General features: G+C 35.4%; 5 protein-coding genes across 6 annotated transcripts; 1 reads left to right on the top strand and 4 right to left on the bottom strand.

Moving 5' to 3' along the window:
* Window positions 1-245: 245 nt before the first annotated feature.
* LOC110783353 (F-box/kelch-repeat protein At5g26960) lies at window positions 246-2,039 on the bottom strand. Its single transcript, XM_021987684.2, has one exon. The coding sequence runs from the start codon at window positions 1,609-1,611 to the stop codon at window positions 334-336; it is 1,278 nt and encodes a 425-aa protein (XP_021843376.1). The 5' UTR covers window positions 1,612-2,039; the 3' UTR covers window positions 246-333.
* A 5,429-nt stretch (window positions 2,040-7,468) lies between these two features.
* LOC110783352 (G2/mitotic-specific cyclin S13-7-like) lies at window positions 7,469-11,688 on the top strand. The gene is made up of 7 exons (XM_021987683.2): window positions 7,469-7,774; window positions 8,772-8,862; window positions 8,952-9,222; window positions 9,884-10,258; window positions 10,674-10,835; window positions 10,929-11,110; window positions 11,217-11,688. Exons 1-7 carry the CDS (start codon window positions 7,726-7,728, stop codon window positions 11,341-11,343), a joined length of 1,257 nt encoding a protein of 418 aa, XP_021843375.1. The 5' UTR covers window positions 7,469-7,725; the 3' UTR covers window positions 11,344-11,688.
* A 638-nt stretch (window positions 11,689-12,326) lies between these two features.
* LOC110783243 (molybdopterin synthase catalytic subunit-like) lies at window positions 12,327-13,520 on the bottom strand. The gene has a single exon (XM_021987552.2). It carries the CDS (start codon window positions 13,134-13,136, stop codon window positions 12,456-12,458), a length of 681 nt encoding a protein of 226 aa, XP_021843244.2. The 5' UTR covers window positions 13,137-13,520; the 3' UTR covers window positions 12,327-12,455.
* A 142-nt stretch (window positions 13,521-13,662) lies between these two features.
* LOC110783351 (molybdopterin synthase catalytic subunit) lies at window positions 13,663-15,450 on the bottom strand. 2 transcript variants are annotated; one of them, XM_056842948.1, is made up of 3 exons: window positions 15,357-15,450; window positions 15,183-15,217; window positions 13,663-14,403 (listed from the first exon to the last, which is right to left on the bottom strand). In XM_056842948.1, exon 3 carries the CDS (start codon window positions 14,372-14,374, stop codon window positions 13,745-13,747), a length of 630 nt encoding a protein of 209 aa, XP_056698926.1. In that variant the 5' UTR covers window positions 14,375-14,403; window positions 15,183-15,217; window positions 15,357-15,450; the 3' UTR covers window positions 13,663-13,744. The 2 variants fall into 2 exon arrangements, with proteins under 2 accessions (XP_056698926.1, XP_021843374.1); XM_021987682.2 differs by lacking the exon at window positions 15,357-15,450 and having other exon boundaries at window positions 15,183-15,342.
* Window positions 15,451-15,956: 506 nt separating this feature from the next.
* Window positions 15,957-25,089, bottom strand: LOC110783350 (stomatal closure-related actin-binding protein 1). Its single transcript, XM_021987681.2, has 13 exons — window positions 24,654-25,089; window positions 23,861-24,159; window positions 23,502-23,630; window positions 21,995-22,087; window positions 21,633-21,773; window positions 21,171-21,239; window positions 20,024-20,107; window positions 19,504-19,684; window positions 18,846-18,962; window positions 18,650-18,708; window positions 17,885-18,019; window positions 17,265-17,414; window positions 15,957-16,399 (listed from the first exon to the last, which is right to left on the bottom strand). The coding sequence occupies exons 2-13, from the start codon at window positions 24,137-24,139 to the stop codon at window positions 16,364-16,366; spliced, it is 1,473 nt and encodes a 490-aa protein (XP_021843373.1). The 5' UTR covers window positions 24,140-24,159; window positions 24,654-25,089; the 3' UTR covers window positions 15,957-16,363.
* Between the last annotated feature and the right edge of the window lie 1,183 nt (window positions 25,090-26,272).

Raw genomic sequence — 26,272 nt, 5'->3', positions numbered from 1 at the left:
AGTACCACAAAATTGTAACATTTCATACCAAAAACTTATTTATGGAAATACTTAGTAACAAATAACCTATACATAACTGAATTATTACACTAAATAAAGTTCCAAACTCCTTTTGATTGGAAAAACAATAGTGACATCCACCTTGTGGTTCCACCAATTTTACCAAAATTCCTAAAATGATCATGAATAATTTAGTACTGCTAATAATATCTTCGGCAAGTGGTTAAAAATGAGAGCACGTACGATTTAAATAACATTATTCGCATTTGAATTTTTATAAAATAATAATTTAATCCGACACAAGTTTAATCATTACATAATTTTGCAAAGAATTTAACAATCAACACAAACACAAGCTGCCCTTTGAACCAATTCAGGCAAATCAGGCCCTCTATTCCACTCTTCACTCACACAATCAAAAATCAATACAATCCCTTCTTTGTATCCTCTCACATTCCTCCCACTCCTCCTCAACAAATCATCTATACACCCCATCACTTGGATCAACACCACCTTATCCTCCACCCCGACGCAGCTGAACTTCACGGTCCCGTCGAGCCTAACTTGCGCCGGTAGCGGCGGACTCCTCATCCTACACCACTCTCCGAACGCACCACCGCCCCCCTCGCCGCCCTTCCTCCGCCCGTTGAACCGCCAAAACGACAACTCCACCGCGTGGCTCGCCAGCACGTAAACACAACCCTCCGCCCCGCAAGCCGCCACGACACACCCGCCTCCCGGAACCGCCCGGCTCCTCAACCACCCACGTGCCGAAACATCGTACAAGTCCATCGAGCTAGCACAAACACGCGCCTCCGCCGCGCGTGTATCCGACGCGCCACCAATCATCAGCCCTCCGATGATGTAGAACACGCCATCTACCCCAACACCGACACAGCCGTACCTCCTCCTCGGCGCTTGTGCAACCACGCGCCACTCATCCGCGTGGGGGTCGTACTCTTCCACGTCAGATGCTCTCAACGAACCTCCTGCCACGTAGATTCTCCCACAAACTGCCGCAGCAGCGAACCGTTTCCTCGGAAACAACGGGCCAGACCGGGTCTTCACCAACCCGGTCCACGGGTCAAAAACCAACGCGCTAGACCGGGTGATGATATACACCTTCCTTCCAACAACAGCTAACCGCGCGTGGGAGAAATCCGTGTGAAACTGAAAATGCAGACTCCCCAAAACGGCGTCGTTTTCCGAGGGGAGCTTCCAATTAACGTCGACAAAAGGACGAAGCGTCGAAACGGTCGACGTCGAAAACGCGAATATCGTACTGTGGAGGAGGCGGTGGTGCCGACGGAGGACACAAAAAGACGGCGAGCTAACAAGGTGGCCCCACCGACGGCACACGGCGGTAATCGATGGCAGAGAAGAAATCGGTACTCGAGCTAGAATCTCGTAGAGGATGTCATCAGGGAGGGAAGAAATGGAGGTTTTAATAATCACTTTACTGGAAATTTTATTATTATTACTATTATTAGAAGAAGATAAAGGTATTATAATGGAGTGAGAAGGGTTAGTGGGGTTCGGGCAGCAGGATTTCATTAGAAGAGAGAAATGGCGTGAGTTGCAGCTTTCTCTTTCTCTCTCTACTGCCGCCATTGTTGGGCGGAGGAGAGAGAAGATGAAGCTTTTCTGGGGAAGATGAAGATGGGGAATTGGATTCGATTGGGGTGGAGTGTAATTGGGTGAGGGGAAAAGGGAAAGTGTGGTGATTATTTATAGGTGGTTGTTTGTTTGTTTGTCTTGGGAATCGTGAGTTGTGTGGATTATAGGAGGAGTGCCATTTTTTTCCTTTTTACTTGTAACGTTCTATAATTAGTTAGGGGTTGCTTTTTTTTTTCTTCTTTAGTTTGGAAAAAATGTGTGAGAGGAAAAAATAAATAAAGTTGGGGGAGGTGAATTTTGAATTTTAATTTTATATACGATGTACTCCCTCCGTCTCTTTTTGTTTTTTACGTTTTCTTTTTTGGGTGTTTCAAAATGTTCTTTACATTTTTTTTTATATTATCACATAAATGATTTAATATTCTATCAAAATTTGTGTCCAATTATTATTTTGACCAATTAAATTCATTGGATCATTTAATCTCTCACACTTTTCCATTATGACATTAACTTTTTATCATTTTCCCAATATCAGAATTTTGATAAGAGTGAAAACATTATAAATAAACGTAATTTTCCTCGTTTACATAAAAACTAAGAAGAATCTCAATACACTCGTTAAAACGCGTGCAAAATACCAAACGTAAAAAACAAAAAGAGACGGGGGAGTATTTAGTAAGACTATATAAATACTCGAATTTAAATACAGTATATGGGTGAAAGTATATAAGGTACGTATAAAAATTTTACAATAGGGTAGGAGAGATTTCCGATTTTTGTCTATTAAAGTACGGAATATATATTTTTTTTCCAGAGGTAACAATCTTTTTTTAATTATTGAGAATTTTTAAGCAACTTTTTATTTTGTAAAATCTTTGTACATGTTGTCTAACAAACTCAAAGGATGATGAACAATTGAAACACAATTTTTCCAACAAAGATTATGGCGTATGAGATTTATTCAAATGGAGAATGATCGAGAGGTTTGGATTTGAATCTTAATGTACAATAAGCGTAAAAATGTATGTTACTTCATCAATATTATGAAAACACTTTATGAATAGGGTAATATTCGATCTGGACAAAAAATTATGATCGAATTATTAAATTTTACAAAGTAAGTTAGTTCTCTTTCACTTTTATTCAAATTTAGTAAGTATACTTCCTTACTCGACGTAGTAATGTGATAGAGATTACCTAAAGGTTGTACTCCCTATTCTTTACTCAACTTATAGTGACGTAATAGTCTGGTACATACTACGTATAAAAGAAGTTAAGTAGTCTATCTAGTCATAAATCCAGCTTTACTCAACTTATTGGACTTATATAGCTACTCCGTATGAATTAGTTTGTATTTGCTTGGTCTATTTGTATCTACGTACTCCATAGTACATAATACTCCGTAGTTATTGTTGTCTCCTAAGTTATGTGCGTTCTATATTTATTTGTAGCTCGAAGTTCAAATTTAAACAAACCGTGAATATAACTCGCCATGTAATTTCTCTAAAACTTAAAAGTTTGGAGATGTTGGCAAGATTAGACACTCTACATCTTTCCTACAATTTATTGTACATATTTCTTCACTTTATGTACAAGTAATTGAATATAATCAATTAAGACATATCCCTCTTCAATAAGTAACCTTTTTTCAAAGTACTACTCTTGTTAATTAAGACGGTGCTTAATTAAGTGGGAGCCATGCATGATTTTAAATATTGATTCAATAACATATCTTGCATTGCATGCATGCACAATTAGTTAATTAAACACTTCTTTTCCAATCATTTATACGTATGAAATAAAATATGGAGTATAAGAATATTGTTTTTATTTATATTAATAAAAGTTAAGGCCATTTGTAATTTTGTATTATTGGTTATTAAAGTATATACTTTATAGTTTATACTTTCCTCAAAAATAAAGCATATACTTTGTATAACAAATGATATTAGTCAAATTTGATGTTTATTTAATAAAAAAGAAAACTTTGGTCACCGCTATTTTTTAAGGGCTTGACCAAACGTTACTTCGTATATACTGGTCCATAGTATTTTAATGTATAATATTCCAATTATAGTATTTTATTAAGAAGTACTCCCTCCGTCCCTTAATACTTGCACCGCTTTTTTTTTCGGGTCGTCCCTTAATACTTGCACCGTTTCTATAAATGGAAATCTTTATCAATATTATATTATTTCTCACACTTACCTACTACTACCCCACCTACACCCCTATTTCCTACAAAAAATCATTTAAAAATCAACACCCCTCACTCACCACTCTCCACCCCTTACACATTTCCCACTAACTATATTAAAAAAATACCCCACTATCAACAAACACCCATTAAATTAATAAGTCAATCCAAATGTCTTAAACTCCGCACCGGTCAAACCGGTGCGAGTATTAAGGGACGGAGGGAGTACTCCGTATGAAGATTTTATTTGTTGACAACTCAGCCAAATCCATATCACATGTATGATGCATCCGATGCAAGCAGAGTAAGTAAAAACCCCGGTCTGTTATCATAACAATAAAAAAAACTCAATGAATGGTACATCTTTTAATCGAAATGGTACTTTGTTTTAATGAAATAGTACTATTTTTAACGAAATGGTACATATTTTTATCGAAATGGTACTCTGTTTAACGAAATGGTACTCTTTTTTAATGAATGATACTTTTTAAAAAAGAAATGGCGCATGTTTGCGTTGTGATGTGTTTGCTCACACTAAACACATCACAACATGCATCCTCTCCACCAAATACTTCAATTAAGCCAGTTATTATAAGGACAGTAAAAATTCATATCTGAAATAAACCATTACGTACGAGCTACATAGTATTGTATTAAGGAATTAATCTAAAATAATGATAATTCAAACCGTAACAATGATATTTACATATACGAAGCAAAATAATCGTGTATTTGGCGTAGTATTAATTATATTTTAAACAATTGTACGGAGTACATACTGTATTTATTTACTTAAACAATTAGATTCATGTCAATGTATAATTTCGTTTGGATTTACTTTGATTAGTCGGAGGATTAATTGCATACGTTGTACGGAGTACATACTGTATTTATTTATTTACTTAAACCCCCCCAAAAAAAAAGGAAAATTTGGTAATATTAATCCAACCTTTGGCCGATTTTCTTTTATTAATCCCACCTACGACATATTTTTTAATAATCCCACCTTTACTACCCGACGACTTTTATTGGGCTTAAGTGGCCGGTAATCGGTGAAAAATTCAACGAGATGGTGATGAATTGATGACGATGACTGAATATATCGAGAGAGAGTACTGCCATGTAGAGAAATAATGCCGCTTACAACAGTTTTATGACCTGTTGGGCCCAATAAAAGTTGTTGGGTAATAAAGGTGGGATTATTAAAAAATATGTCGTAGGTGGGCTTAATAAAAGAAAATCGGTCAAAGGTTGGATTAATATTACCAAATTTTCCAAAAAAAAAATGAGAATCTTTTTTGAAGTCAAAGTGAAAACTTAATAATGAGCCGAAAGAAGCTACTGAAAACAATAATTGTAGTAACACTTTGCGTAAAAAAGCAGCATACTAGAAGAAAAAAAGAAGTGCCTTCTTATCTGTCATTTTTATCCATGCCCAAAATTAATCACATACTTCAAATTATAATTTTGGACCGTGTACTATTATTAACATTATTTAAACGTTTAAAAATTATTTAAACAAAAGTATTAAGATTAAAGTTTTTTAATTTTTTTTAAGCATAATTTATTTATGTTATAGTAATGACATAAGCTATCGCGCTGGCCCTAAGACTAGGGACGTTATTAATATGGAGCGGAGTAGTATAAGTGGATACATATTATTACTATGGTTTGATAGAGGACAATTTTTTTTACATATTCTGTAGTATGGAAGTATTTGGTTTTGTGTAAAACGTTTTCTTGGTACATGGTTTTCCATTGTTTATTTTGGCAAGGGTGTAAACAAATTTTCCAACAATTATCCTAATGAGGGAAAATATTTTCCATTTGAAATGAAGGAACCTCTCTCACATTTTCTCCTTTGCCTTTCTCTCCCATCAATCTTCAGCTATCAACTTTTACTTTACTTTTTTCTATGGATTTCTTATAAGGAACCAAACAAAGGAAAAATAGTTCGGCACTGTATCTTCCATTAGAATCGTTTTCCGCCAGACTAAATGGAACTAATATATCCCCGAGCTAGACCTGATCGAATATAGCCTGACCTGTTGGCTTGACCCAAACCGGCCCAAAAAAGTGTGGGTTTGGACAGCCTAATATATGCATTTTTAGACTAAAACCCGACTCGAAAAGCCCATACCAAATTTATAAATTTGAGCTTGAATTTTTTGGGTTAAAGCCTGTCCCGACCGAATTTTGATCACCGGAAAAAAAAAAAAAAAAAAAAAAAAAAAACAAGAAACATGATTATGCGTGAAAAAGGCACGTGACTCTATGATAGCTCAAAAAACAAGTGCATGTGACTCTTCTTGTAGACGACAAATGAAAGTGTGGGGAGAAAGGTTCCTAGGCAACTCCATTCTTGTGCTTGTCCCCACCCCCATTGAGATTTGAGAGTTTGAAGACTATGTTCAGACAAATTCATAAAAGACCAATAATGGGCTAGACTGGGCCCAAAGCCCAATCCATAGCCCATGTCTTCCAAAGTCCAGCTTGCTTGGCAAGCTACAAGTTTTGGTTTTGGATAATGATAAAATATACTGTCACGACGTTGTCAAAGCCTGATCTAATCCGTTCGATATCCGACAAACATTAAAGCTGCCCCGAATAAGAAATTCACACATTCAATTCCTATGAGCACAATGATACAACACAAAACAGTATCAGAATATTTCGAGCCGATTATACTCGATCTGTAACCGACTGATGACTTGATTTAACAACACAACTGATACCTCGTAACCTCGTTGCTTTTCTTTGAGTTGATATGAATCTAGCAAAATTTAACCCGATGCGATAATTCGACACAAATCAAAAGTTAAATTAAGACCAAATAATTAATTGTTGACACGAGCACAAAGCCTCTATAGTAAGGAGAGTAAAATTCAAATGCATAAGTATTAAGCTATGTGCTAAATAGTAAATACTACGCACGCATTTGAATGTTACTCACTATACTATATAGGTTTCATGATCGTGTAAAAAAATTAGACATTGAATTTTCATAGCGATGGTTACATCGAGTCTTATATAAATCATTGTCTTATGTGACTTCCTTTTTAAACAAATACAAGTAATATCGAGTACGGAATGTTACCGATTTCATAGGTTATGAAACTAAAAGGATAATTATTAAAAGGAGGAAGCATATTTCATGACTACATGAAATGTAAGTATGTAACACAATAACACGTATTAGACTATTATAGAAATGTGAGATTTACTTTGATCGATTTCCATAAGAAATCGTAACTCAAAATTTAAATACTTTATTTCTCGAGTCAAATTAAATACAGCAAAAAGTGGTTCAGAATGCATACTCATACACCAAATACAAATATTAAGAGCTCCATAATGCCATTAAAAAAAGTAAAATAAAAAAATAAAAAACCCCTTATTAACCCATCAGAATATACCAACATGGAAATAATTTTTGAACCATAAATTTGAAAGGCAAAACGAAAATCCCAAACGGTAACTTTTTTTTTTTCCCACTTCTCAAAAACCTTAAACTTCCCATCCGTTAGATGATAACACAAAGGCATCCAACGGCTGTGATTTAACACAAAGTCATCCAACGGTGGAGATTCAAAACAAACAAAGAATACCGTTGGAGCGTTTTTCCCTCTTCAGTCTCCCCCACAAAAAGCAGAACACCACCTTTACTTCCACTCATCATCTTCTTCTCCTTCCTTCAGCAAAACCCGATTCTTCTTCAACAAATTGCAGAGAAACCCAGAAATTCAATTCAATTCAATACAATTCAAGAGAGAAAAACATTAACAGAAAGTTAATTCGCGGTGGCTTGGGAAAAGGAAGAAGAAGGAGATACAGGCAATAATAGCCGTCTCCATAGCTTTTTATCGTCGCTAATTTCAAGTATTGGTGGCGTTTTTGGACAATCTCTTGATATGGATTCCAGAGTTGGTCTTCCTCCTCATCTTCCTATTAAAGCTCCTGGTATAAATTTTCATTTCTGAATTTAATTGATTTTTTCTTTGAAATTATTTGGAAATATTTTCTGGGCATTTGATTTCTTTTCCCCTTTATTAATTTGGTCTCCCTCCTCATCTCCCCATTAAAGCTCCTGGTATAATTTTTTCATTTCTGAATTTAATTGGTTTTTTCTTCGAAATTATTGGGAATTTTTTTTTGGGCATTTGATTTCTTTTCCCCTTTATTAACTTGACAAATAGTTATCTTATTTAGGTACATAAGTTTAATAAGGTCATCATTGATTCGTTAGGTATTAATTAATTCCTCTGGTTTTTTCTTTTCGATTTGGTATGATTTTAAGTTCATTGAACTCAGTCTGAGTACCAATTAATTCCTCTGTTTTCCGAAAAAAGATTCAATTATCCCAGAAACTCGTGCTCTTGTCATATTTTTATTTATTTATCATCATTGGTTTATTGGGTATTTCAATTCCTCTGTTTTTCTCTTAATTTGGTAAAGATTTGTTTGATTTTAATTCATTGAATTCAATCTAGATTACTGGGTACCAATTAATTCCTCTGCTTTCTGAAAAAAATATTCAATTTTCCCAGAAATTTGTGTTCTTGTTCTATCATTGATGAATTGTGTACCAACAAATGGAATGATATTGGGTTTTATCCCAAAATCCAACTTTTGATTTTTCTAATTACTCCTTGTTTAATTAATTAAGTAATTATAATCCAAGATGCATCAGTTTAATTGTATTAATACTTGGAATTAGATGGATTAATTAGAAGCTTCTTGGGGAAGTCTTATTCCGTATTATTATTGGAAAGTTAAACCTTACTAATTGAGCTTTAATTAGGGTTTTTACTCCCGTATTATCTGATTCTTGTACTCGTTTTTGGGATTTTGAACTCGTATTGAGGATCTTTCCCATGTTATATTCCGTGTTTCGGATTTCCAATATCGATTTTCTAACTTCTGGGGGATTTTTTTTAATCTTTTTGGTGAAATTCAGAAGAACAGAAGCAGAAGAAAGAAGCTGGAAATCGTAGACCTCTTCAAGAAATTGGGAATACAGTTAAATTCCAGAATGTTCCAATTATCAAGTAATAATCTCCCTCTTTTAATTGTGTTTTAGCTATCTTAATTACAATCATAAGTGCTTTTTTCTCATATAATTAATCAATTGTTTCAGGAGTCTAGGAGCATTATCACTTGTACCTGATGAAGGAGCAGCAGAAAAGAAGAAGAAGGCAGAAGAAGGAATGGTAAGAGAACACGAGGCGCGAGCGCAGAAGAAGGTTACATACAAGCCAAAACCCGAAACAGTTATTATAATAAGCTCTGATGAAGAAGAAGAAGTTGATGATAAAAGGCTACTAAAAAAGAAAAGGGTTCTTAGTGGTAAAAGAAGTTCAAGGAAGAAGAAATACAGTCTTACTTCAGTACTGACAGCCAGAAGCAAGGTAATGATCATATAAAAAGTTGTTCTGAATTGTTCTGTTTAATGTTTTCAGTCATTTCTAATGCTGTAAATTGGGTGATTTTGTAGTGATCTTATAAAAAGTTGTTCTGAGTTGTTCTGTGTAATGTTTTCAGTCATTTATAATGCTGAAAATTGGGTGATTTTGTAGTGATCTTATAAAAAGTTGTTTTCTGTTTAATGTTTTCAGTCATTTCTTATATAGAAAATTGTTATGAATTCTGTCTAATGTTTTCTGTCATTTCTAGTGCTGGAAATTGGGTGATTTACATGCAGCTTGTGTAGTGATCATGTAGAAAATTGTTCTAAATTATTCTGTCTAATGTTTTAGGTCATTTCTGGTGCTGAAAATTGGGTGATTGATTTTACAGGCAGCTTGTGTAGTGATCATATATAAAATTGTTCTGAATTCTCTGTCGAATGTTTTCTGTCATTTCTGGTACTCAAAATTGGGTGATTTTACAGGCAGCTTCAGTAGTGATCATATAGAAAATTGTTCTGAGTTCTGTCTAATGTTTTTGGTCATTTCTGGTACTCAAAATTGGGTGATTTTACAGGCAGCTTGTGTAGTGATCATGTAGAAATTTGTTCTGAATTCTGTCTAATTTTTTCTGTCATTTCTGAAAATTGGGGTGATTTTACAGGCAGCTTGTGGACTTACAACTAGGCCTAGAGAGCTGGTGGCTGACATTGATGCTGCAGATGCTGATAATGAGTTAGCAGTAGTTGAATATGTGGAAGAAATATACAAGTTTTACAGGATCACAGAAAACGAGTACCGTTTGATTGATTATATGTCGTTGCAGCACCATATTAATGAAAAGATGAGGATGATTCTCATTGATTGGCTGGTTGAAGTTCATAACAAGTTTGAACTTCTGCCTGAAACTCTTTACCTGACTATAGACCTAGTGGATAGGTATCTTTGTACAAAGGTTGTTTCGAGGAAGGAACTTCAGTTGGTAGGCCTCAGTTCAATGCTGTTAGCCTGTAAATATGAAGAGATTTGGGCACCTGAGGTGATATTTTCGACCCCTTTTCTTGTCGGTCTTTTAGGCTCCGTTTGGTAGGGTGTAAAACGTTTTCATGGAAAATAATTTTCCCCTTTTCAATCATTTTACGTTGTTTGGTTGGCAAGGAATGAAAACAATTTTCCGTAACTCCCTTAAAGGTGGAAAAACCTTCTCCATCAAAACCACTTTCTACCTTTCCTCTTTACCTCCCTCTCCCTTCTTCCCCCCAATCTTTACCATCTTCTCCTATTTTCTTTCAAGGAACCAAACAAAGGAAAACTAGTTTGGAATTGTGTTTTCCCTTAGAAAATGTTTTCCTTGGAAAATCATTTTTCACTAAAAAGGTTTTACACCAAACCAAATGGGCCTTAATGATACTGTCCATGTATATGCTTGTTGTTAATGATGAATATTCTTGCAGGTGAATGATTTCATGTCTATTTCTGATAATGCATATACCCAAGAACAAATCCTTTCCATGGAGAAAGAGATATTAGGGAAGTTAGAGTGGAATCTCACAGTTGCTACTCCTTATGTCTTCCTTGTTAGGTTCATCAAAGCTACCATTCCTTCCGATAAAGAGGTAACTACACATTTACTTACATAGGGATGCAAATATTGACATTATTATAAAAGAAAACTTACTAAAAATTGTGTCATTTTTCTGGCATTGCAGATGGAAAACATGGCCTTTTACTTGGCAGAAAATGGTCTGATGCAGTATCAGTTAGTAGTCTCATTTCCCCCGTCTCTAATCGCTGCTGCTTCTGTTTATGCTGCTCTTCATAATTTGGGAAGAATTCGTATTTGGAATGAAACACTTCAGCACTATACAGGCTACTCAGAAGAACAACTCATGTAAATTTATTACTGCTCTTGTATTTTGAGCATTCTTTTTTCAGTTTATATGATGTTTTAGACCTTTTTTCTGACTGAGTTCTGCTGCTGTTGCTCTTTTCTGCAGGGAATGTGCAAAGATGTTAATCAAATTTCAAATAGCCGCCAAAGAAAACAAACTAAAAGGAGTTCTTCGGAAGTTTTCGAGTGTTGACAGGAGTGCTGTTTCTCTGCTTCCACCTGTATACATCTGAAGTTCTGAACAGGCAGTGAGATGGATTGTTTCGATTCTGATTGTGTTCTTTTGTTGGAAGTTGATTTAAATGTTCTTTTGTTGGACAGTAGTAATCAGATCATGGTATATCATGATCATCGGTAGGGCTTGCAAATTAGTGGCTTATTGTATGCAAATTAATGGTTTTCTGTGTAAAACCTATCACAGCTTTTATGTTAGTAGTGTCATTCAGGCTTGCAAATTAGGGCTTATTATTGTATCTAGATTCTGAATGTTTTTGACAATGTATCTGGATCATGAAATGGATTTCGGCATGTAAAATCCTATTGCAGCTTTTATGTAATGGTTTCTTTCACATTTTGCAGACCTTTTGCATTCTATCAGGAAGAAAAACTAGTTCAGCTTTTGTGCAAACAAATTTCTAATTTCTGACAAATTTAGACTTGACTTCTACATTTAGGCTGACTTCTGCATTCATTCTATCAGGATCAACTCAGTTTTTTAACTTGGATCTCGAATTTATGTAATGGTTTCTTTCGCATCTCACAGATCTTTTGCATTTTATCAGGAAGGAAACTAAACTAGTTCAGCTTTGTGCAAACAATTTTCTAATTTCTGACAAATTTAGGCTGACTTCTGCATTCATTTATCAGGAACGAAACTAGTTCAACAACAAAATGATTCCATAAAGAAATTTATTGATCAGATCAATAGAGTATAGTACAAGTTTACATCTGAGTCTTACCTTGTGAAACAAGAACTTAAAGATCAAATTGGTTCAAGAAAAGAACTTATACATCTGAATTTGTATTCCTGTATCACCATTATTTTTCTTTGTGCAAACAATTTTCTATTTTCTGACAAATTTAGGCTGACTTCTGCATTCTATCAGGATCAACTCAATTTTCTAAACTTGGAGTTGTGTTTCCATTATAACATCAAATCAATCACAACAAAAGTGAACCATAAGAGAAACCAACAACATAATGATTCCAAGAAGAAAGAAATTTATTGATCAGATCAATAGAGTATAGTACAAGTTTACAACTGAATTTGTCTTACCTTGCGAAACAAAAACTTACTGATTAAATTTCTTCATTTCTTCAAGAAAACAACTTCCAAGTGATATCTCTACTGGTTTATTCCTGTATTTTCATTACTTTTCTTGTTACTTCTTTCTTCATCCACCCTAACCTTGGTACCACAACAACCCTTCTTCTCACTAGACCTGTTCAACGGGCGGGGCCGGAAGTTCTCACTAAGCTCGGACCTCCTCTCCAAGAACTCCGAATTCTCCTTCCAAACCTCACCATTTGCATAAACTTCCTTCTTCCAAATTGGTACTGTTGCCTTAAGTTCATCAATCAAGTACTGACAAGCATCTAATGCATCAACCCGATGAACAGATGACGTGGCAATAAAAACGCTTGTTTCACCAACGGGGACAGGGCCTAAACAGTGAGCCACAACAATTAAGTTTAAATTCCATATTTCTCGAGCTGAAGTACATATGGATTTGATACAGCGGATTGCCATAGGAACATATGCTTCGTATCTTAGTGTTACAACGGTTTTTCCGTCAAATGTGTCACGCGTTGTACCAGAAAAAGTCGCTATAGCGCCACATTCAGGAGCACGTACAAAGTTCATGTACTTAACTATGTCAATTGGGTTGTTCTCCTCGAGTATTTCGATAAGTGTTTTTTCCTCAGACATTTGAAAGAGCTTGAAATTCGCACGTACAAAGTTTGCTGGATAATGATGAATGGATTTTGGCATGTAAAACCCTATTGCAGCTTTTATGTTCTGCATTTATCAGGAGGAAACTAACTAGTTCAGCTATGTGCAAACAATTTTCTGATTTCTGACAAGTTTATGACTGATTTCTGCATTCTATCAGGATCAAACTCAATTTTCTAACTTGAATCTCTCACATTTATGTTCTGGTTTCTTTCAAATCTCGCAGATCTTTTGCATTCTATTAGGAAGGAAACTAACTAGTTTTGCTTTGTGCAAACAATGTTCTGATTTCTGACAAATTTAGGCTGACTTCTGCTTTCATTCTATCAGGAACGAAACTTGGATCTCGCCGTGTTTACATTATATAGTATCAAATCAATCACAACGAAAAATGAAACATAAGAGAAAACCAACAACAAATGACTCCAGAAAGAAAGAAATTTATTGATATCAGATTATTCAGCTTTGTGCAAACAATTTCCTAATTTCTGACAAATTTAGGCTGACTTCCGCATTCATTTTATCAGGAAGTAAACTTGGATCTCGCACAAATCAATCACCACAAAGATGAAACATAAGAGAAGCCAACAACGAAAGATTCCAGAAAGAAATTAATTTATTGATCATATCAATAGTTACTGATTAAATCAGTTCAAGAAAATAATTGCTAAGTGACATTTCTACTGGTGTATTCCTGTATTATCATCATTTTTCTTGTTACTTCTTTCTTCATCCACCCTAACCTTGTTACCACAACAACCCTTCTTCTCACTAGACCTGTTCAACGGGCCAGGCTTAGGGCTGGCCCGAGGCCGGCTGGAATTAAACGGGCCGGGCTGGAAGTTCTCACCAATTTCAGTCCTCCTCTCCAAAAACTCCGAATTCTCCTTCCAAACCTCACCATTTGCATAAACTTCCTTCTTCCAAATTGGCACCGTTGCCTTCAATTCATCAATCAAGTACTGACACGCATCCAATGCATCAACCCGATGAACTGATGACGTGGCAATAAAAACGCTTGTTCCACCAACAGGAACAGGACCGAGACAGTGAGCCACGGCAATTAAGTTCAGATTCCATGTTTCCCGAGCTGAAGTACATATGGACTTGATACAGCGGATTGCCATAGGAACATATGCTTCGTATCTCAGTTCTACAACGGCTTTTCCATCAAAAGTGTCACGCGTTGTACCAGAGAAAGTCGCTATAGCGCCACATTTTGGAGCACGTACAAAGTTTATGTACTTTATAATGTCAATTGGGTTGTTCTCCTCGAGTATTTCGATAAGAGTTTTGTCCTCCTCAGACATCAGAAAAGCTTGATTTTCGCGTTTTTCACCTATGAAGAAATCAAGTTCAGGTTTGGTATAGCAAACAACTTTCTAATTTCTGGAAAATTTAAGCTTATTCTCATGCATATTCTCTACTAATGATATTCAAAAGATTATCCTAAAAAATAAGCCTATGGTACTTGGACTCTTCAGTTTATCTTAAGTACCCATGTCGGCTCCTCGATAATTGGACACGGGTTTGGAGTTTTGGACACCGAACACTTCATTTTAGACCAAAACCATGGAATTTTTTCACAAAACAGCAGACACGAACCCGTGTTTGACATGGGTACCCGAGTCCGAGTAACATAACACTGAGCTTAGAGGTTGTATATTTCTTTCATTTTAAGAAATTTAATCACCAAAATTTCAGGATTCTATGTGACTAACTGCATTTAAGATCAGCTTTCAATTTGCCCAAATTGGCTCACAGCCTTACACACAGTTGAAAAAATTGCGAAATTGAATTTTACGTAATTTGGGGTGATTAAGCTTATTGTACATACGGATTCCTATAATATACACCCGATGTATACAATATTGTACGGAGTAGTAAATATAATCAATTCATGAATCTGATTTTCTACTGGATTTTATCACTCAATTAACTACAAGATGGATATATGAATCCTCTAACAATCAATTAAGATTGAGTAACATAGTGCAATAATTAGATTAAAAAGATGAAAACTTTATAATACCCCATGATTAATAATCAACTTAGAAAATGAAACAAATTGGATAAGAAAGAAAACTGAAACATCAAAGTAGGTTTAGGTAGAGAGACCTGGATTGAATTTGCTTGGCAGTTTGTCCACGAACCTGAAAACAAAGAAGAGAGGAGGAGAAATGGAGAATACCAAACACACCTAAAAAGATTCCTCACACATCCAAAGAAAACAAATTCAATAAAAAACACACAAAAATAAAATAAATTATACGAAAATAGGGGAGTCTTCACCTTCATCATACAACAAGGTATATGGAAGCACCAAATGATTCCAAAAGCAATGCAAAAAAAAATAAAAAAAATAATGTACTATATTAGTCAAACGGGCACTATATTATGGGACGGAGGGAGTACTTTACAAGGTACAACCGGCTATTTTCCTTAAAAAAAAGGGTACAACCAGTTATTTCTCTTTGAAAAAATAAAAAAAAGGGACAAAGAAGCTAAGTTTGTACCTTGGATGTAAATAGGGATTATGCTTGATTATTTGATTATAGTTTTAAATTTGGGTGAATGTTTACAATACAACTCAACATTGTAATTTCCATTTCAAACCAAACCCTACAATTATTTTTTGGATATGATTAGTTATAAACTTTTGATTTGGAGTTTGTAATAATTTTTTGGTTACATTGATAAAACCTACTTGTATAGAGGTAACATTTATTTGGAGTCTATTTAGTGGCAAAGATTAAGGGCTTATGTACGATAGATCACATGTGTGAGTTTAGCTCTTCCGTTTGTAATTTGTGATGCCTTCGTGACGCGCAAAACAAAATAAACAAAGCCATTTTTAAAAAATAAACCAAAATGAAATAGTATACAAAAGAATGAAAGTTAAACTTTCTCTTTTTTTTCTTTTCTTTTCTATATAAGTAAATCAACAAAACCACTCCCAAATGAGCAAATAAATAAATCAATCAGAGGCTAGTCAAGCCCTGCCTTAATCTCTTTTACAGGGATACAAAAAAAAATGACAAAAAAGACATTCTAATAAAAAAAAATACAACTCAGGGTGATTCCAATGAATAAACCAGATAAAATGGCAAACCCAGAAAAAAAAAATGGATGCCTCTGTGGTTAGGAAGAGAAGATGGTGGGGTGGTTGCACACTAGATAATACGTTACACAGCGACATTGTCGAAGCCCTCTTCTAAAACCTCTCTATTAGTACAAACTTACGGAGTAATATACACGACACGTTCCTGATCTTTGATAATATACATTTAACCGAGAGATTAGGGCGCTCTATCACCAGGACCAGCAAGCATAATCTGCCAATAAAAAGACACAAACTTGTTTAGAATTTGCCAAACGTGAATTTTCTAGCATAGTTTTAGTTCGGCTCCGTTTGGTAGGGTGTAAAACGTTTTCATGGAAAATGATTTTCCCCTTTTCAATCAACTAGTTGTTGGATCAATTTGCAAAATAAGTTGGGTAATTATGTTGCCTAATTAAGTAATTAAGAATTAATTTAACGAATGTAGAATGTAACTTAGTTACTAATAATAGTCACAATTGAAATACCCTGCTATTTAAAATAATGTCAACTCGTTATTCCAATAATGTCAACTCGTAGAACAATTTTGTAAGTTTAAAGGTTTGGGGAAAGAGGAAGAAGAATATGTAAGTTAGGGGGTATGAACTCAAGACCTTTGCAAATGTCAATATAGAGCTTCTAAAGGGAATGGTTTCAATTTTCAATCCCTTGTGAATAGTGAATTTCAAGGTTTTAACACCCAAAACACTATTGATAAGCATAGTATTTTCAATGCATACATTTTAAAGGTTTGGGATTTACGTTGTTTGGTTTGACAACGGATGGAAAACAATTTTCCATAACTCCTTCAAAGGTGGAAAAAACGTTTTCCATTTGAAAGGAAGGGAAACCACTTTTCCATCTTTCCTCCTTACCTCCACCTTCCTTCTTCCCATCAATCTTCACCTATATTCTCCCATTTTCCTTTTTCTATTACGGAGTAATTTTTTTTGTAAGGAACCAAACAAAGGAAAATTAGTTTGGAATTGTATTTTTCCATGGAAAAAATTATTTTACACTGAAAACGTTTTACCCAAACCAAACGGAGCCTAAGTTCATGGTTCATGATGAATATAATATGACTAGAAGATTTAACTTACGTTACAGTCGAAAGCAAACCTCCTGGCAAGCATAATCGCGGCATTTCTATCCCTTTCTGATTCAAATGCTATAATGAAGCTCAAACCCGGCTTTGCTTGGAAGAATACTGCCTGTGCTGCTGCGTTTCCACCACCTCTAACCCCACAAAGCTGAAGAAAACAGAAATAAAAACAAATTACACCCGTTCGAAAAAAGACAAAGTACTTCCTCTGTTCGAAATAGCTGCAACGTTTACTGTTCACCTTGATTTTTCAATTTCAAGTGGATACAAGGGAATTTACATACTTGGCTGACCCCACTTTTAGATATGAGTAGTGTAAGTGGGTAGGTTAATGAGAACAAGTTATGCTATTTTGGTAAAATTGGGTAGCAAAAGTTACCAAAAATAGTAACTATGCAACTAAAAGAGAACGAAGTGTTTCAAAAGACCTTTGATTACAACAGAGGTTTGCTACTTCCAAAATGAACAAGAAGTCTTGTATAATTCAAAAGTCAATGAAGAAAGAACTTTCGACTTCATTGGAAATAGATGCAATCATATTTTAGACAATAACGTACTCACTTCTTAGTTATAAGAAAATTTACTAGGAAACCTTAGTTGAGAGTTTGTTAAGTGCACCTGCATTGCAGAGGAATAGTACTCTTTGGCGATTGTTGTCTTGCCCTTACAAAGCTTCATCCTCATCTTTCTAATATGCAGAGCATGGATGGATTGTGATGGTTGATCTACGCCATTCATCTGAGTGATTACTACCTGTTAAATAAATAATATTGAAATCAAATGACAAAATCCGAAAACCCAAGTTCGCAATCATAGAATAGTCCTTGAAAAGGGACTTGTTTGTCCTTAATCCTTCTAATTTCTGAAACAAAAAAGTGTGTAGCTCTATACTTGAAAAGGGAGGGGGGGTGTAAAGATGCACTGGACCGGGCTGAGGCAGGACACAACCCGACAGGCCAAAACAAGCACGAAGAAGTGGGCCCGGGCCACATTTTTTTGGGGAAAAGCATGACAAATCACGATGATTTGAGTGAAATTAGGCTTAGGCATGATGGAACGGCCCGACACGAGGGCATGTGGGTTTGGGCCGCACTTTTAAAAATTTCGACCCAGGTCGTCCCTATTCAGGCCCAAGGCACGTGGGGTCAGCCCAAAGCACAGCCCGGTCTAGCCCACAACCATCTTTTTTTTTCTTTTTTTTGGGGGGGGGGGGGGGGGGGGATGAATGAAAGGATAGGTTCTTAATTCTTATCATTAACTTTGCAATGATTTATTGACAGAAAGAAACAGATAAAATATGGAAGTTTTGAAATTTAAAGTACATACAAAACTGCCTAAGAGGTGACTCGATATTTCAATTTGATGTGCATGGAAGCAACTTACATTGAATTCCGTATCATGTCTACGAACAAGAGCCTCAACATAGCTTCCCAAACCTGGTGCTGATAAGCAAAAAATGCATTCATATTTAGAATTGTACCTTTTGGTTTTCTACAAGACTTGACTAAGAAATGTAATTAATGAACTCCATCAGCAAGTCGGGTTCAAAAAATACAATTATTCGGGATCATGGACTAACCAGGATCAATTGGACCGGTGGTGGACACCATGGCTTTTCCACCGTCGAAGGTGATTTCTGCGTGCAAGGTTCTTCCAACATCAAATGGCTCCGGTGCGTAAATTTGTTTATTGGCCCCTGATATAACATTCAACAATAAATCCAGTTAACAAGAAAGAAAAGCTGTGATCAATCTTCTCCAACTTTTGGTTCTTGAGTTCTGAATTACCCTCAATACTATTGAATTGAAAATACAATACACACCCACCCCAAATAAAACCCTAAAAACTAGGAAGGATTAAAAGGAAAACATACACACATTTAAAAAAAAAAAAGAGGGTTAGGAAGGGGAGTTCAGAGATGGTCAGTTTCTCGAGTTGGTTGTTTATGTGTTCTAAAAACTGAAATTTACATTAGCACCCACTGACCCACAAATCTCCCAAAACAGTAAATGGAGCATGGAATCAATCAAAGTATAGCATAACATGAGTATAATCATTGAAGCAATAGAGCAAGTGTTTTCTTTTTCTACAATGAGAAACAATATGTTTATCTCAAAGATATGCAAAAGGGTCAAATCTTATGATAAGAAATGACACGAGTGGCAAATAGACAAAAAGAAGCAAGATAAACCTATCAGTCTATCACTGCTCATCTACAACATGCTACCAATTGGTACCTGATATAAGCTCCTTTTTCTCACTATCAGACGTTATCCTGTACCACTGAATTGAGCATTCAAAGAGCTCTTTAGCCTCATCGGAACGTTTTTTGACCCGCAAAAAAGACCCTAACAGCTCTTGCCCTTCGATTTCATATAAATGGGCCAGTTCATCCTCGTTCTTTTTTTTCATTATCAGCTGCAAAAAGTAGAAAAATAAAATATTATGACAGAGAACATAAACAGGTTGTGACCACCATTAGAGTTCCTCCTATACTTAGATCCTGAATAATATCAAAGGTCCAATATATAGCAATAAAGAAGTAACTAACAGAAGTCCACTTGACAGCATTACTGCCGAATATAGTCTATGAGTACTAACTCCACCAGAAAACAGAAACCAGACACAAAACCCACAACTGTAAGAAAAGCAAGTGCAATCTAAATTGCATATTACTTTGATTGAATCAAGTAATAAGGTGTCATACACATTCCGAAATGGGAAGATAACACGAGAAAAAGAACACTATAATAATACCTCCTTTTGAAGGAGAATAGAATGCTTAGACTTTTCCACGAGTTGAGTTCTTAATGCTCGAAGTTCATATTCCATGTCCATTACCTGCAAAAGGTGATGATTGATAGAGTTATTTCAGTTCACCCATAAGGATACAATAATATACAATCAATATAAAGAAGCAACCATTACATAGACAAATAGCCAAGTGTTCAGGCATAGTGGGCATACATGCATGAAGGCATTGTCAATTACTCCCTCCGTCCCAGATTAGTTGTCAATTACTTTCCTTTTTCGTCCGTCCCAAATTAGTTGTTACACTTCTAAATTAGGAATGACCCCACAATTATTATATTGTCTCTTTCTTCCCACTATTTTTTTTTTGTCCCCACACCCTCTCTCATTCAATTAAAAAAATACCCCAATAACTCCTATCCCATCTACTTTTTCAATAAAAAAACAATTGATAACCAAACAACCACTTATCACCTAAAACTTTGTGCAAAGGTAAGTGTAACGATTAATTTGGGACGGAGGGAGTAACTAAATGTGAAGGCTCTGTTAGTCTTAATTTCAAGGGCTTATTGATCATCACTAGCAATGGGAAGACAAATGAAAGGGAATGGTATGCCACATAGAATCCCATAACCAAAACAGTGGTTATATGTGTTACGTGGCAATCGATATGTCCATTGTCATGTAAAATGATCAAAACTTTATGCAGTACAAGATGATAGTTGAAGTCACAATCCATAAACAATATAGTTTCTACTTGGCAAGATACCCATTTTGTATCATTCCGCCATTCCAATTTAAGCACAGAAACAATTTACAATGCACAGATATACGGAGTACTAGTCAAATAACGTTTTAGTGTACAAGGGATCTTTAATATGGTCAAAAATAATTACTCTTATAAAGGGATAGAGCATAATCACATGCACAAATGCACTGAACCATGGTTTAGTAGATTTACCTAAAATATTGTTGCATTTTTCCAAATTTAAATGGATATAAAATGACAACTAAGGATGAGTTTATTCCCTTTAAAAAGCCAGATGTTTATATAATTATATATGACATATAACAAACATATGTAGGACATAAAAAGAAGGCTAAAAAGACTGCAAATTTACAGGTATAAGCAGAAATGTTCAAGAACACTAACCTTGCTAGGCTGATGGAGCATTTTGATGCGTCTAGCCTCTTGAACTTCCTTCATTAATTCTTCATAGTCCTGATCATGCACATGGAAATTTTAGAGAAGAGAAAAAAGTTTCTAGCAGGCTAGCAGCATAAACACACACCACTATGATTCCTAATGGCTCATAAATTGAATTATGTCAACGTAATAAAGATGCTTAACAGGTCTAGCTCAATTAAAAATATCCCCTAAAACCCCTCAAACAAATGATACAGAGGAATACACAGTGAAAATGCTCAATGCTACGTCAGCGCCAATTTGAGGAGAGAGTTAACCATGCCAAAGAAGATGAGGTGTGAGATCACAGCTACGTAATAGTACACTACTCCTACGTTGGATAAATGTAAAAATCCCTCAACCCAACGCCATAGACAACAAGGGTGAAGAGGGAATTTAGAGCATTGAAACCAATAACATTTTATCAACCTGCTTTCCTGAAGCTCGGGACATTTGCTCGTGTTCCTGAATGGCTTCTTCCACACGCTGAACAGCTGCTCTTGCGTTTTCGATTTCAGAGCGAGCAATAGATCTTTCCTCCTCAACAAGTCTTTTTGCTTCTTCAGATGCCTAATTGACAAGCAACAAATATAATGGACTTTAAGCACATTAGTTGACTATACTTCTTTTTGTGAAAAAGAAAATTAACACAAGTTCAAGTTTGTTCAGAAAAAAGATTTAAGAATAAACTCATCATACAAAAACAAGTGGAACACAATATTTAGCAAATCCAAAAAACCCACAACTCTTTTCGTATTCAGAATACCGAGTTCTAGAATATGATAGCATACCTGCTTCAAAAAGTGTGCTAGCCTTTTCACCTCCTCCTTTTCATGAAGTAATTCTCCTTCCCTTTTGGCTAACTGAACAGCTAAAGCCTCAACCTGAGTTACGATAAAGGCTCAGTTAACACAAAATATGCAACTTATTGGTGCAAAATAGATCTTTACTGATTCCTTATACTCCAGATGGTTGACATGTCAATTCCTTTCTATAACAAAAACATTTTATCACAGAGTTATGCTAGATCCACTCATTATCATTCATGGACACTGATTCCACAATAATTTTCAGTTTCTCCTCGATAAACACAAATCATTATATCACCAAAGAACACTTAGATCAACAGCATCACTGGGACTTTGCAAACAGAAGGTCTGCGGTTTGGTCCTAAGATACCGCACTTGTGGTGCTAAAATGCTCCAAATGCTAGGGGGTAAAATACAACAAAATATGTGGTGCGTGCCTGAGATGAGTCAGGCAGTGTCCCTGCTTATTTTCCAATGAAGAAAACCAAGTACTCTGGATATTCGAGTTGGAAAAACCTGTTTTGTATTGGGAAAGAAGGTGTGAGAAGCATAGTGCTCGTTTCTTGCAGGCTCGCTGCATCATCAGCCAGCTTTATGTGTTGTCAAGGCATTTAAATCACCACTGAGTTCAAGACACATTGAATTTCCTCCATTTTCCACAAAATATCAACTATTCAAACAAGGAATGCAATTAATTTATTGCAACTGACAACAGTTTCCTAGCAACTGAAGCAATAACCGCATTCAAACTAACAATTTTGTTCGTCACTTTCTACGATGGATGATTTGGTGCTATCCATTTCTTCTTTTGCAGTCAACAATCTTACATGGTTAAGAGGAATTGCAACAGTTAAGCAAATCACTAGCCCGTATCTAATTGATTTCTTACGAGAACTTTCAGGAACATCAGTCAGCCCTAGACCAGCAAAGGTTCACAATAGGCCAGGTAAGCCAAAAATGTAGCATACATCAGAACTTGTGAGATGATGCAGATCTTCCCTCAAATATACTCTTACCAAAAAGTAAGCCAACTACGAATATAATTACTTCTGGATTGCAATCAAGATTTACTTTAGTCAACCATTTCATCCTCCTTATAAACTCAGTTACATCGCACCTGTTTACTAGAAAGCCTACTAGTTTGTACACAATTCTTGAGGTGTTCAGGAGTAACGAACAAAACTCATTAACAAGTTAACCATCTCGAGATAGAAGTAATTATACCCCCCGCTACTTAGCACAACTCACTCAATATTCCCGGGCAGTTATTTCCAAGAAATGATAATTGAAACGTCTGAATTTTGTCTTACTGCAACCATACAAATTATTCAAGGTGCTTCATAAAGGCAAGATTTCTAACCTGTCTCTACAATGTAACATCATTTTTTACTGGAACAAGCAATTACGTTTCAGTAGAATAGAACAGTTAAAAGGCAAGAGGAGGGAGTACAGCTGTACAAGCATAAGAGCCTTATTAGATCAGACTTACCATGGAAATGGCTTCCTCTACATCACCCTTGTTTTTACCAGTCACACGACCTCTTAAGGATTCCAAGGCATCTCTAAGCTTCCTCAAAAGAACATGTTTCTCCAAAGAAGCAGCTTCCTTGAGTTTGTCCTGTATTCCAGTAGCATAATTTAGGTCCATAATCCATATTGAAATCATAGATTACCATCTTTGTGAAACTTCACTTCTGAGTTGATGCAAAGGTAAATTAAATTGATTATCTTTACATTTTGAATATTGAATATGAAGCTTTATTTAAACAACTGATACAAACAAACATTTAAGGTACAAAGAACTGGAAAAGACAAGAATATGAGAGGTATATAAAAGCAATGTTGAACCTCTACTGACAACTTAGCAGCAGCTGCCAATCCCTTCTCGAATTTGTGAGCAAGATCACGAACTGACAGGCGTTTCTGCTGTTCTAGCAACATTGCAGTTTCTCGGGCAACAATCTCCTTCATTGATACCATTTTAGGCTCGTCCTTAACCTCCAAAACCTGATTATCAGCCCCAATCCTGTAATTAGGAAACCGGCTTGACAGGAATGTCACGTCCGCTGAAACAGCTGGGACATTCTCCTTTTGCATAGTCACAAATTCACGAGTCATCCTCGTCATGGTGCCGGATTACAACAATCCTGATGTTCATCAAGCACAAAAACAAGTAACAACATGAAAACCCTCTCAGCAAACCCATTGCTGGTTACTATGCAAACAACCAACTAAATGTATTATTACAAGGACTTCCTAACCTAATGCTCTAAAAATGTAGGTCAATGTTCAGTTCACCAAACTCAAACCCTAAAGTAAAAAGACAACCACCCCAATTCCCAAACATCACCCAATTTACCCCCATCATTTCTTTCCCTTTTTCCCACAAATTAATGAGACAAACCCAATTCAATAGAGCTCCAAAAGCATGAATCCCAGCTTTACAAGTATCTAAATTGAAGAAATTCAGGCTGATACCAAATTCAAACATCAGAAATCCCAATAAAGTAGTCACATTTCTTAATCAATGTAAGAAAACCTGCTTAAACCCTAAGCTAATTACCTTTTCTAGTGAGACAAACAGCATAAATTCAACAAAAAAACAAACTTAAAAAGGAAAAGAAAGGATTTTGAAACTTACAGATCATGAGAATGCAGAAGAAAAAATGGGGTTTTCTGGGTTTTTGAGATTCTACCCACCAAAGTCAAAATCCAACCAGGTACCTTCAACTTGAATTAGCAAAAAAAATCCAATAAGATTATGAGAGAGAAGGGATGTATAGGGTTTGAAGAAGGGGTGTGAAAGAAAAGATGTTTGCTTTTTGAAAAAGGGGCAAAATAAAAGCAAAGCAAAAGGGCCGCTCTCAGCTCACACAACACAAACCTTCTTCTTCTCCTTGTTTTCTCTTACCCCACTTTCTCTCTCTACTACTTTCTCTCTCTACTACTTTCTCTCTCTACTTCGAAAACTTTGTTTGTCTGGGAAAATCTGTCTGAATCAAAATTGCTTGAATTGAAACTTCAAAAATTCCATGGAAGTGGGGCCCACGTGACTTGATTCTTGATGTTGTTGATGGTGTTGTTGATGAACTCACGGATTTAACTAATTTAGTTTACTGTTCAATAATTATTACTGTTTGTTTGTGATTAAGAGTACATTAAGCTTGATTTAGGTGGTGATTAGGAGCTGTTTATGACGGAAATGCCCCTAATTAACAGTTGACTAGTTAGGGTGTTAATTGGGTTTTCAGGTGTTCAGAGAGAAAGAATGTTCTTGAAGTGTGAAATCAATAAGTTTAACTAATTGTTTGTCCTTTTCTTTGCATTAAATTTTATTGGTTGGATGCATCATGTTAGATATTTTGTCTTGTCGGGTTTATTTGTTTCAACTTATTTTGACTTATTTTATTTTACACGAGTAAAATTAAGATAAAAAAAAATCAAGTAATTTTTTTTTTTTCAGAATATAGGATTTTGTTTTTGACAACAACATAGGGGTTTTGCCCAAAATAAGTTTAGATAAATAACTTTCTTATCGTGTATAAATATTATAAGGTAAAACAAATAGAGCCTTACCATCAAACGTCTCTAAAGCTCTGTTTGGCTCAACTTATTTTGACTGGAATTATTGTGTTTGGATTTATTTTGTTTTACAGAAAACTTTATGAACTTAAATGTATTTGATTTATCCGGAGTAAATTAAAATAAGTTGAAACAAATTTACAATAAAGCCTCATTTAATTTTTTTTCACCTTATTTCCAATTATACTAGGTTTAGTAAGATCAAATAAGTCCAGTTAGATTCATATAATATAAGTTCAAAAAACTAAGAGATACTAAAGTACTCCAACATTCGACCTTTGTTATATATTCCATACATCCGCTCTTTGGCAGTTGGGTCTTTTAAAAAAAATCAAAGGACTCAAAGTCCCATCGGATAGAGGGAGAATCTTCCAATACCGAAAGCTTCGCTTAAGCTCAAAAGCTCGAAGAGCCTTGAGAAATTTCAATTTCTGCCATAATTGGAACATAGCAGTTTGAACCCAGGCAGAGATCTTCGGATCCTAACACGTTCTAAGGATTTGAACTACAATTTATAACTGAGATAAGTTTAGTTAAGTTATATAAGTTTAAATAGGTTTAGATAAGTTAAAGGGGTGTGTGCTCAATTCCCCGAATTTCATTTATTTTTTTGAATTTAAATGAACTTACCTATTTTTTTTTTTAATAAAATGAACTTACCTGAAACTATATGAACAC

Source organism: Spinacia oleracea, chromosome 4 (assembly GCF_020520425.1).
Source record: "Spinacia oleracea cultivar Varoflay chromosome 4, BTI_SOV_V1, whole genome shotgun sequence".
Taxonomy (NCBI): Eukaryota; Viridiplantae; Streptophyta; class Magnoliopsida; order Caryophyllales; family Amaranthaceae; genus Spinacia; species Spinacia oleracea.
Note: the sequence above shows the minus strand (reverse complement) of the source record. Positions and strands in the feature narration are given on the sequence as shown.